Source organism: Rhinoderma darwinii, chromosome 10 (assembly GCF_050947455.1).
Source record: "Rhinoderma darwinii isolate aRhiDar2 chromosome 10, aRhiDar2.hap1, whole genome shotgun sequence".
Classification (NCBI taxonomy): Eukaryota; Metazoa; Chordata; class Amphibia; order Anura; family Rhinodermatidae; genus Rhinoderma; species Rhinoderma darwinii.
Window position 1 is genome coordinate 45,604,949 of NC_134696.1, and position 12,859 is coordinate 45,617,807.

At 40.3% G+C, this 12,859-nt stretch overlaps 1 protein-coding gene across 2 annotated transcripts in view; it reads left to right on the forward strand.

Annotated features, from left to right (window-relative positions):
- Positions 1–12,326, forward strand: part of LOC142662018 (transient receptor potential cation channel subfamily M member 4-like) — a 132,237-nt gene extending 119,911 nt beyond the window's left edge. For both annotated transcript variants that reach the window (XM_075839829.1, XM_075839830.1), the window contains 4 exons: positions 2,690–2,822; positions 5,403–5,475; positions 6,495–6,591; positions 10,811–12,326. In XM_075839829.1, coding sequence (XP_075695944.1) covers positions 2,690–2,822; positions 5,403–5,475; positions 6,495–6,590 — 302 coding nt within the window. In that variant the 3' untranslated portion in view covers position 6,591; positions 10,811–12,326. The remainder of the gene's footprint in view (positions 1–2,689; positions 2,823–5,402; positions 5,476–6,494; positions 6,592–10,810) is intronic.
- The last annotated feature ends 533 nt before the right edge of the window (positions 12,327–12,859 follow it).

The following is a 12,859-nucleotide window of genomic DNA, read 5'->3' on the forward strand; positions in this document are numbered from 1 at the left end:
CCCGTATTACACTCCTGTGATAGCGGCCTAAGGGTATGTTCATACGGCCTATTTTCAGACGTTTTTCGAGCATAAACGCCCAGAAAAACGGCAAATGCGGGGGCTGAACACCGCCAAACATCTGCCCATTGATTTCAATGGGAAAAACGGCGTTCCGTTCCCAACGCCTCGTAAAAAGAAGTGCATGTCACTTCTTGAGCCGTTTTTGGAGTGGTTTTTCATTGACTCAATAGAAAAACAGCTCCAAAAACGGCCGTAAAAAACGCTGCAAAAAACGCTAGTTGCTTAAAAAACGTCTGAAAATCAGGAGCTGTTTACCCTTGAAAACAGCTCCGTATTTTCAGCCGTTTTTTTGTTAAGTGTGTGAACATACCCTGATGGTCAAGGAGGAAAGCTTAATTCATGACAACTGCTGAACACAAAATATGCTTGGACTCGTTGTCAGAACCCCTCCCACACAAGACAGCCAAGTCGAATGGAGCTCTCCTAGCTGACAAGAAGAGCTACCCAATATAGGGACAGTGAAAAAATTATTTAGTAATTATTTATTTTAATCATCCCTAACCTTTGTTATATATACATAGATACTAATTGTACCAATGTGTGTGTGTGTGTGTGTGTGTGTGTGTATGTATGTGTATATATATATATATATATATATATAGACTACCGTTCAAAAATTTGGGGTCACCCAGACAATTTTGTGTTTTCCATGAAAACTCACACTTTTATATTTATCAAATGAGTTGCAAAATGATTAGAAAATAATGATTATTATAATTAGAAATGATTTTTATTTCAAATAATAATTTTCTCCTTCAAACTTTGCTTTCGTCTTGGAATGCTCCATTTGCAGCAATTACAGCATTGCAGACCTTTGGCATTCTAGCTGTTAATTTGCTGAGGTAATCGGGAAAAATTTCACCCCATGCTTCCAGAAGCCCCTCCCACAAGTTGGATTGGCTTGATGGGCACTTCTTGCGTACCATACGGTCAAGCTGCTCCCACAACAGCTCTATGGGGTTGAGATCTGGTGACTGCGCTGGTCACTCCATTACAGATAGAACACCAGCTGCCTGCTTCTTCCCTAAGTAGTTCTTGCATAATTTGGAGGTGTGCTTTGGGTCATTGTCCTGTTGTAGGATGAAATTGGCTCCAATCAAGCGCTGTCCACAGGGTATGGCATGGCGTTGCAAAATGGAGTGATAGCCTTCCTTATTCAAAATCCCTTTTACCTTGTACAAATCTCCCACTTTACCAGCACCAAAGCAACCCCAGACCATCACATTACCTCCACCATGCTTGACAGATGGCGCCAGGCACTCTTCCAGCATCCTTTCAGTTGTTCTGCGTCTCACAAATGTTCTTCTGTGTGATCCAAACGCCTCAAACTTCGATTAGTCTGTCCATAACACTTTTTTCCAATCTTCCTCTGTCCAATGTCTGTGTGCTTTTGCCCATATTAAACTTTTCCTTTTATTAGCCAGTCTCAGATATGGCTTTTTCTTTGCCACTCTGCCCTGGAGGCCAGCATCCCGGAGTCGCCTCTTCACTGTAGACGTTGAAACTGGCATTTTTGCGGGTACTATTTAATGAAGCTGCCAGTTGAGGACCTGTGAGGCGTTTATTTCTCAAACTAGAGACTCTAATGTACTTGTCTTGTTGCTCAGTTGTGCAGCGGGGCCTCCCACTTCTTTTTCTACTCTGGTTAGAGCCTGTTTGTGCTGTCCTCTGAAGGGAGTAGTACACACCATTGTAGGAAATCTTCAGTTTCTTGGCAATTTCCCGCATGGAATAGCCTTCATTTCTAAGAGCAAGAATAGACTGTCGAGTTTCACATGAAAGCTCTCTTTTTCTAGCCATTTTGAGAGTTTAATTGAACCCACAAATGTAATGCTCCAGATTCTCAACTAGCTCAAAGGAAGGTCCGTTTTATAGTTTCTCTAAACAGCAAAACTGTTTACAGCGGTGCTCACCTAATTGCACAAGGGTTTTCAAGTGTTTTCTAATCATCCATTAGCCTTCTAACACAGTTAGCAAACACAATGTACCATTAGAACACTGGAGTGATGGTTGCTGGAAATGGGCCTCTATACACCTATGTAGATATTGCTTTAAAAACCAGACGTTTGCAGCTAGAATAGTCATTTAGCACATTAATAATGTATAGAGTGTATTTCTGATTCATTTAATGTTATCTTCATTGAAAAAAAACTGCTTTTCTTGCAAAAATAAGGAAATTTCTAAGTGACCCTAAACTTTTGAACGGTAAAGTGTGTATGTGTGTGTGTGTGTGTGTGTGTGTGTGTATATATATACACACAATTTAAAAATTTTGTTTTTAGAGCATATAATTGGTTCAAGACGTACATGAGTAAACAAAAAGACTCCAATATACCAATAGGTTTATCTCAGTTTAACCATTGGCTAAAATCACAAGTGTTGTGTTTTTGTGTTGTTTTTCGTTTTCTCAATAAAATTATGAGCCTTAAGAAGGCACAAGTGGGTGAGGCTGGTGAAAAATAGTGGATGATGTTTGCCAACATTGTTGGACTGAAGTCCATTGGGATTAACAGAGGAAATAATTAGTAAGGTCATTAGACGTTGTTTTTTGTAGCTGAGCTTTACTATGATGTTATAACGTGGGCCCCTGATTTTGATAGCTGACAATGAAACTTTTGGATTTTAGTGTTGGCATTGAAGGAGCCTCTAGACAGCAGGATGCTCACCTGGGAAGCTGTTCAAAAGGAGAATTACTTGGTGAATATAGCCAAGCAGAAGAGGGACAGCGACACAGAGCGTCTGAGGCGCACATCCCAGAAGTAAGTAATCCGCACACAAAGAAGGAATCCTGTGTCAGGCACCACCACCTCCTTCACAAGTATATAGCACATTAACACTTCCTTAACCCCTTTGTGCAAATGGACATACCATTATGTCCTAATTGTGCTCATTTCACCGCAATAGGATGTAATGGTACGCCCAGTTGGCAAGGGCACAGGAGCTATTCCTGCGCCATCCGCAGCGTGTCGGATATCCTATACAACCGACATCCCACAGCAATGGCCGGGTTCAAAGATAACTTCACCAATGGCGAACACGGCATCCACATGGCTACAGAGGGAGCAGGCTCACTTTCTCACCCCATCGATGTCCCGCAACACAGTTGGTCCGATGGTTTGCTATTTCAGCTGGTGGTCTAACAAAGACCCCAGGCCTGCCATGGCTATATGCCTATTATAGATTGCCTGTTCGTTTTACAAAGTAGAACCAAAGCATTATAGAAGCAATAAAAGGATCGCATTGTCCCCATGTCCCCAAATTTTAATGAAGTTTATTAATAAAAAAGTGTAAAAATTTGTAAACACATTTTTATAAAAACTGGTTTTATTTTGCAAAACTGTTAAAAAACAATATGAGTGTGTGAGAAATACCACTTGTGTATAACTACCCGTATAATAAACCAGACTGTGAATGTGGTAAAACAAAAAAACGGTGCAATTACTTGTTTTTTTTTTTATTCCCCCTCCCCCCAAAAAAATTCAGTAAAGCTAATCATTAATTTATATGTACCTCAAAATGATTAAAAAAAATATCCCGCAAAAAGCCTATGCACGGCTACATCGACTGAAAAAAAAAAAAAAATTGTGGCTCTTGCAACATCACATTTTTTTTCCCCATGAAATGTACTATTATTGTGCAAAAGTAATAACCTGTTATTTATGTCGCATGTGAACGGTGAAAATGTAAGGGTAGGAACATACTAGGCATAAACACTGTGGCACAAAAATCATTGAAAAAACGTTCATAAATTGACGTGCGGTGCGGAATCGCTGCTCTTCTGTTGCAAGTTTTCCCCATTGAATTCAATGGCGAGTTAAAACCTGCAACAAAGAACTATGTGTTGCGACTTTTGCGGCAGAAATCCTGGGATTCCGCTGCAAAAATTAGCAAAAAAAAAAGCTCTTTTTTTTGTTTTGTTAAAAAGAATAAAAAAGTCTATACTTACCCCGGCTGTTATCTGTTTTGAGCGCAGCCTGGCCTCCTGGGATGACGTTTCATCTCATGTGACTGATGCAGCCAATCAAAGGCTGCAGCGTTTACATGGACTACAGCGACATCCCGGGATGCCGGGCTACGCTCAGAAGAGAGGGACCCTTCGCCGGCCGGGTAAGTATAAAACTTTTATTTTTTTTCTACAGGTTTATCGCAGCGAACATGCCGCCCGAAAAACTGCACCACAATTTCGTGAATTCCCTCCAGGTTCCAGGGTGGATACGCTGTGTAGATTTAAGCAGTGTATACGCCAAGTATGTTCCTACCCTAAAACTTAGAAAACAATGGTGGAATTGCTATATTTTTATTTTTCAATTCCCTTCCCCAGAAAAAAGTTATTAAAATGTAATCAATCAGTTAGATGTACCCCAAAATAGTGTAATTTACAAATACATCTCGTCCAGCAAAAAACAAACCCTCATACAATGGTATGCTTATGTTCACACTGCAGATATTTGAGGCAGAAAAATACGAGGCTGATTTCAAGAGAAAACCGCCTCTGATTCCAGGTGTTTTTGGAGTTAATTTCCAAAGCATTTTTGTTTTTTTTTTCAGGCAAATTTTTAAGCATTTTTGAAGTGTATTTTTGAAGCGTTTTTTGAAGTATCAATGGAAAATCAGCTTTTTTTGTCATATGTCACATCTTTTATACAAGGCAGACTTTTACGCCACATTTTTTTTAAACAAAGGCATAGATATACTTTTCTAGGCACTACACCGCTTTTTACCATTGAATTCAATGGGAAACAGTTTATAAGCGTTTCCAAGGAGTATTTTGGAGCATAATGCATCCGTTTTATGGTCTGAAATAAGCCTAAAAAACTCTACCCTTTGACTCATAAGTGATGACACACACAAAAAACTATATAAATTTGGTATCGAAGTAATCCTATCGAAAATGCAAAATAAAGCTAACATGTCATCTATACCGCAAAATGAATGCCATTAAAACAGAATCCAAAAAACAGTGCCAAAGTTAACTTTTTTTTTTTTCATTCACTGCCAAAAAATTACAACTCATCTCACAAAAAACAATCTCTCATGTGGCTGCTTTGACAGAAAAATTAAAAAGGCCCCTAGTACGCAGTGATGAAAAAATAACAAAAATCGCTGCGTTCCCAAGGCCCAAAATAGCTGGATCCTGAAGGGGTTAAATATCGGAATGTTTTTCGTTCATCTTTTCTTACCGGTAATTTAATTTGCTTGTCCCACCTTCTTCGTGAATCGGAAACGAGTCCAGTATGTCCCATTAAAAAAATAACACCGTACAAAAAGTATTATTGTACATTTACATCGTTCCAATTCGTTGGCACATTTGCTAGTCACCACTTTCTGAACTTCTGTAGGGTTGACACAGCATTGAAGCAACTCAATGAGATCAAGGAACATGATCGAAGGTTGAAAGCGCTGGAAATTGAGGTACATGTAATGCCATCTTTGGGGACAGAATGTAAATATTAGTAAGTCCTGTATAACCAAATAGGTGAAGTCACCAAAGGTATTGGCTGCTAGGGTAGACCCTAATGGAGATTGGCTCCCCCCCCCCCTCAAGTTTATTACGAAACGTCTGGTCTATTGCCCTCTTGCAGTCCTTCCTCTATAACAATGGGTTGACTAAAGCACGCACGCACCCTACACACACATACATACATACATACATGCATATATATATACATACATGCATATATATATACATACATACATACATACATACATACATACATACATACATACATACATACACTCAAGTAAGCCAATCAATCTATTATTATGTTTTGGAGTGTGAGAGGAAACCAGAGAACCCATAGGGAACCCACACAAACACAGGTAGAACATACTCCATGCAGATCTTGTCCTTGGTCAGATTTGAATCCAGGACCCCATGCTGTAATCTAAGGCACCGTGCCCATTAGTATATAAGATCCATCCGCTTTCAACAGTTTACGTGATATTCTGCAAGGCTTGATTTACTATATGTGACGCTCCACGCTCAGGGCCTCAGAACTGAACTTTTGGGGAGGCTTTTACAACTACAGACACAGACTGTCCTGGAAGTAGGTTCCTTTAATAAAACCCCATGTGATTCTCCAGCCTTTATCCCTTGTGTAATTCATAGTATCTGGAAGGTGACCTGAGGCTCCGGGTAAAACGAAGCTTGGCAAGGAGCCGTAAATGTTAATGTATGCCGGGCCTCTCCAATTTCTCCACACAAAAGTGCTGTAACTTTCCAGCCAGAATCCCGGGTTCATTCAAGGAAACCATCGCGATAAGGAGAAATGAAGGCATCATTTGTTTATTTTATTTTAACTCTATCCGAATAGATTTCCTTTGGGTCACCATTAGATAAGTGCAAGGGCCAGTGCTAGGTCATAAATCTGTTTCTAATAACAATACGAATGTTACGTGAATGAAGGATTTATGAAAATTCTGTATTTCAGTTGGAATACTGTGGTAAGGCACTTTCCTGGATAGTGGAGGCTCTCCAAAATAGTGGCACAATGAAAACTGCCAACCCACCTCCGGTGCATAAGTAAGGTAAGTGGCAAACATGGGCATGGAGCCCAATCATTATTAATATGCTTTATTAAAGGGGTTGTCTCATAAAGCTGTTATTGCCCTGGGTAAGCCCCCCTCTGTGATGTCCAGATGCCCAAATAGGTGAGAAAATCCCTTTCACATATTATAGAGATGTTAAAGCAAAGGCGTACATAACGTAGAGGAAGACCATGTGGCAATGGGGCCCATGCGTGGTTGGTCCCATCACCTTAAGTAAATTATTATATATTTATATAGTGTCATTATCTTTTCATAGCAAATAATCTTACAAGATGTATTTGTTATTATGAGGAACAAGTATGATGTACTCACAAGACAGAACCTACATTTCTAACACCACATTAATGCCTTATTCACACGGACATGTCCGTTTTGCACGCACAAAAAAAACGCTGCGTTTTGTGCGTGCAAAACGTCCGTGGGTCATCGGCATATGGTGCGCAGCTGCGTTATTTTCACGCAGCCGGCATCATGATGACACTCTGGTTTTATGTTTACAAACAGAAAAGCACGTGGTGCTTTTCTGTTTTCATTCATTTATTTTCCTACTGTAGCGCGCATCATGCGCGGCACCCGGAAGTGCTTCCGTGTGCCGAGTGCGATTTGCACGCACCCATTGACTTCAATGGGTGCATGCTGCTCGAAACACGGCCAAATATCATGCGTTTTACGCAGCGCACATACGCTGCGTGAAATTCACTGACAGGCTGAACGGCCCCATTCATTAAGATAGGTCCGTGCGACGCGCGTGAAAATCACGCGCATAGCACGGGCGTATAACACGTTCGTGTGAATAAGGCCTAAGGAAGGTGATTGAATCTGAATTACTGAACCTTCCCTGGTTATTATCAGAATGAATAAAGCAATTAATTGATCCAGGATCTTCCAGTTGTCAGTGACTGGGGAAGACGCCAATTTCTGTGTCCAATATGGTTACGCAATTAAAGTGTATTGCATTGCAATTAATATAATATATATCAACCAGAGTTGGCAAGATTTAAGAAGTAGGACTTTGGCTAGGTGTGTACATGAAGAGATCGGGCTTAAAGGGAACCTGTCACCAGCATTATCCCCTGTCACCAGCATTATCCCCTGTCACCAGCATTATCCCGTCACCCGAATTATCCCCTGAGGACGCTGCTTGTGCAGCGAAACATGTCGGGGGTGCTATTGCCATTTTAATATTCACCGACGGCCTAGTGTTTCTCTTCACTCGTGTGGGACTGTACTAGCCTACGGCAGTCTGCAGCTGCCGAGTCAGCTTCTCTCACTGTGTTCAGCGACGTGCTGGATACACTTGCTAAATCCTCTATGACACACACTGTCCGTCCTTTGAAAACATTTTAACCCTTGCTTGTTGTTTGTCCCTATTTTGATACATTAATAAAAGTTGAATTTTAACTGACATTATTTCGATGGTGGTTGGGAAATTGGGACCTTTGTGCCTAGGCACATTATCTTTCATTGTTAATATATCCCTGCCAACCACTAGGGGTCTCTTCTTTATCTCTCTATGTCACCAGCATTTGACCCATTGAACTTTACTTATCCCTCACTGGTCGCTGCTATCAAAAGTTCATTGCCGTTATCCCCTCTCCTAAACTCCTCCTCCGACTGTAAATAACGGTCTGCAAACATTTTACGCCTTTTATCGTAATAATCCGGGGTCCCTTTGTGCGCACACACCAGAAGAGGACATCAATGCGCAGGATTTAGTGTGCTGGGGAAAGGCGAGGAGCTGTCAATCACAAGTAAGGAGGCGGGGTAAACTCGGAAAGACTTGAGGAATGAAGATATGACTCTTTTCAAACGAGGATTTGACTCTTTTCTGCTCATTAGCATTCTGTGTGGGCACACTAAAAAACTGAATACTAAAGGTACAGAGCCGACTCAGAAGACAATTATAGGTTATATAGAAATGATTTTTCACCCACTACCACCAGGTATTGCTTGTTTATTAGGTGAAATGCTGGTGACAGGTTCCCTTTAAATTAGTCTTAATAATTTATTAGTGTACTCCGGGCCGGCCTTAGGGGGTGTGCGACTTGTGCGAGTGCACAGGGAGCTGCAGCCTCCCAGCATGTAGGGAACGCCACTCTGCTCCTCCTCTTTACACACACTGAGGTAGCAAGAGCGGAGGAGAAGGCTCTGCCCAAAGCCCCACCCCTGCAAGAAACCTGTCTGTAATGGAAGGAGGTAAGTGCCTATATGTGTTTATATATCTGTGTGTGGATATGTTCCAGTATGTGTCTGTATATATGTGCCTGTGTGTCTATGTATGTGTCCATACGTGTATATGTCTCTGTGTATGTGTATAACTTTCTGTGTGTGTGTGTGGGTATAGTTATCAGAGTGTGATATCTGCTACATTATCTGTACTCCGAGAGTTATCACTGCGTGTTATCTGTGGTGTTACAAAGGACTGCAGATAACACTACTACAATATCTGTACTGTGTGTGCCTCTGTGGGAATATATGGGTCTGTGTGTATGTATCTATCTATCTATCTATCTATCTATCTATCTATCTATCTATCTATCTATCTATCTATCTATCTATCTATCTATATATATATATATATATATATATATTTGCTTGTATGTTTACATATGTGCTTTTATGTATTTGTATATGTTCCAGTACGTGTGTGTGTGTGTGTGTATATATATATATATATTATACACACACACACACACATACACACACACATACACACACACACGGCACTCATAATATATATTATATAAGTGCCGTGTGTTTGTGTGTATAAATGCCGTGTATGTGTCTGTATGTCTATATATTTACCTATGTGTATGTGTGTATATATATTTGGCTGTATGTGTAAATATGACCCTCTACGTATGTACAGTATATATGTTCCAGTATGTGCGTGTCTATATAAAGTATGTGGTTAATTTTTTATTTAAGGAGGGCAGAAATAGAGAGTCCCGCACAGGGCGCCATCCAACCTAAAGCCGGCCCTGAGTGTACCTATCATTTATATACTTTTTTGCATTAATCTGTAGATTCATGTGTATAAAGCTTTGTAATATATCTTATAAAGAAGCATTTTGCTCACCTTTTAGCAGCCTGTAGTTCATCCTTTGCCATCAGGATCTATGGAAATGTTTAAAAAACACCTCTGTCACTAGAAAAATCCATCTAGTGTAAAACACCAAATTGAAGACCGGAAGAGTGGGGGTGTATCTGCAGTATCTCTCCATGTGAGGGGAGACTGCATGCTTTGTCAGGGGAGGGGCCGCAGAAGGACATATTTGATTCAGAACACACAGCACAGATCTTGCATCACACCAGGAAGAGACCACCCACTCAGCAGGCATAGAAATTAAAAAATGTGCATTTACAGAAATTCGCAGAGGGAAGGTAAAATACCCAAACTCTGCAGGTTAGGCTAGGCTCACATGTGGTTTTGTTTCTTTCTGTTATTCTGCTCCGTCATAGGAGCAGAACAATTAGAAAAATAGAAGCACTGTCTCCGTCGCATGACAGGCACCTGACGGAACCCACTGACTTCAGTTAGTCCTGTGAGGTTTAAATCATGGTGTTTGTCGATTTGCCATTAAAAATAGCTCTGCATGATGCGTTATTTTGTCCGGCGTTTTTTACCGCGTTTCAACGCAGATGTGAACCTAGCCTAACATTTATTTTTTGCAACTAGTACACATCTACAGATGCCTAAGAAGTGATTTTTTTTTTTTTGGGGGGAACGATAGGTACTCTGATTCTATCATCTGAGCTGACCATCTATACACAGATGTTTCTTGGAATAATTTTATCAAACCATGGCAGCAAATGAAAACACTACTTATCCCATAATGGGGTTTCAGCACTAAGACACCATAGAGTTGGACATTTTTGGTCACAGAAGGATGTGTATGGAGGCTGTAAGGAGGCACACTGAGTCTCTGCTGCTCTTTACTACAGAGCCACAAAAAGACTGTGCTGCCATATGGTTCTCCTTACTGCGCCATATTATAGAGATATTCGAGGATCCATAATAAGACATTCAATGAAATCCGAGTCATATGGAGGTATGAGCCCAATAGAATTCCATGTGTGCCATGTTACGGCTCTGTACAACTTGTAGGGTTTACGGACACTGTAATACTCTTGTGTGCAGGAATTTATCAAATTATGTCATATCTCATTACTAAAACTAATTATCTTCATATTCTAGGGAGAAGGACTCTTCATTCTGAGGAACGCTTTATATTGTTTACAGCCAAGACGATGGGCAACACCACTACCTGCCTTGTGTCCTACACTTTACAATGAGTCCAGTTCTGCTCAGCCACGATGGAGTGAACTTTTTAAAGCTCCCGTTATTTATCTGTTGTCGGGTCCATTGTCTTTGACCTCTTATCATTCCATGCTCAGAAGCACTGTACAATGTGTAAATATCTTGAAAGAAATATTAGTTGTATGTTCATCCATCGCTTAACCTGACGGGTGCATCTTTTAATAGGCTGAACCATTATTCAGCCAGGGACTTATGATATCAATCTGTAGCAATGTCATCACTATTTTTTAATGAACTGTTAAACCAAATAATGGCTCTGCTCACAAAATTCACCTTCATATATTTTTTTAAATAATTTGATTCATACCACAGCGGCACACTGACAGTGGTCTGGGACCCAGGGTAATAATGGTCATGACCAATTACCAATAACCATTATACTTCGCAGGGTTAACACCTTGCCTTTCAGCAGAATTTATCTAATGTATGTCTTGTTTTTTTTTTATTCTGCATACCCTGTCAGGGGATGTGGGGCTATTTTGACCATGGTCCCTCGGGCACTGCTCTAATACTTAAATGGTCAGGCCCCTAACACTGGCTGAGATGGCAAGTACCATAATGTAAATGACGCCAAGCTGCTTTGCCCTATCTCTGATAACAGCATTTCATTTAAAAGAGATAGATATACTGTCTAAGGCCCCATGCGCACGACCGTAGATTTCGTCCGTAATTGCGGACCATAATTACGCACCCATTCATTTCTAGTGATCACAAACACCTTCCTGTATATTTGCAGGAAGGTGGCCGGGCCGTAGAAAGCCTCCGCAAAAGATAGGACATGTCCTATCTTTTGCTTTTTACGGATTGTGCTCCCATACTTTATATGGGAGCATGGGCCGAAAATGCGGGTGGCTGTCCGCGGCTGGCAGTGCCCGTAATCATGGGCCATGTGCATGAGGCCTAAATGTGGTAGTCCGGAAGAACTTCCCTGGAAACTAATTTATCTCAAATTACACAGTTCTTTAGCTCAAGGCAGAACTGGCACTGAATTGAGAGAAGGGAAGTGGCAGAGAGAACTAATAGTTCACAAACCTAACTTATCTCTTATCCATTTTCTTAATACAATAGTAATCAGAATTTTATAAAAATACATATAAGGCCAGGTTCACACAGTTGTAATAGAGACGTGTTTTAACATACATATTAAAGCTACAACACCCGAACTCACTGCGGTTCAAGAGAACCAAACATAGATCACCAAATACCATACCCCCAAACTTTCCTGTTTTTTTTTTTAAGGGATTGTCCAGTGAAAAGAACCTCAAACGGACGGAGCTTATTCAAATGTACCCCAAAGTGTTTTGGTTTTTTTGGGGGCGTTTCTTAGTAGATTGCGGGCGGGGATTTAAAATATTGCGAAAATGAGGATTAAAATTTTAATGGGTATGCCAAAGGGTACTTTCGTGATGTGTTTGCTTTAGTAGAACCATAGGCGTGGTCTGGGTGTTACGGCTGTAATACAGATGTTAAAAAACAGCCGTATTATGACCGTGCAAAATCGGACAGTTGGAGTGTCCCTTTTAAGAGTTTTATTTCCTGATATTATGAGTCCTTCGACATGAGTGCAGAGACATGTACTCTAGTATGACTGGTTTCAGTGGTACTAAGTACTACTACCATTTATATTTATGATGATCTAGAATTGTTGTTCTGTTTTTTTTAATTATTTTTTTGTAAGAAAGCTTTTATCATAGTTTTAAAAAGCTCTGGGCACTTTTAAATGGTTCAGGATATTTTCTTTCTTGTTAAAAATGAATGTTTTTTTTTTCTACTTTTTGTAACTATGCAGGACCTTGTTTTTTGGGGGGTATTGTTGTGTTTACAGAACAATTAAAGTTAGTATAATGCCTCAAATAATTGAAATTGTAATTCCCTTTAGAAAAATGAAATACAGCATCAGACTAGGATACCTTGATCCCACCAGAG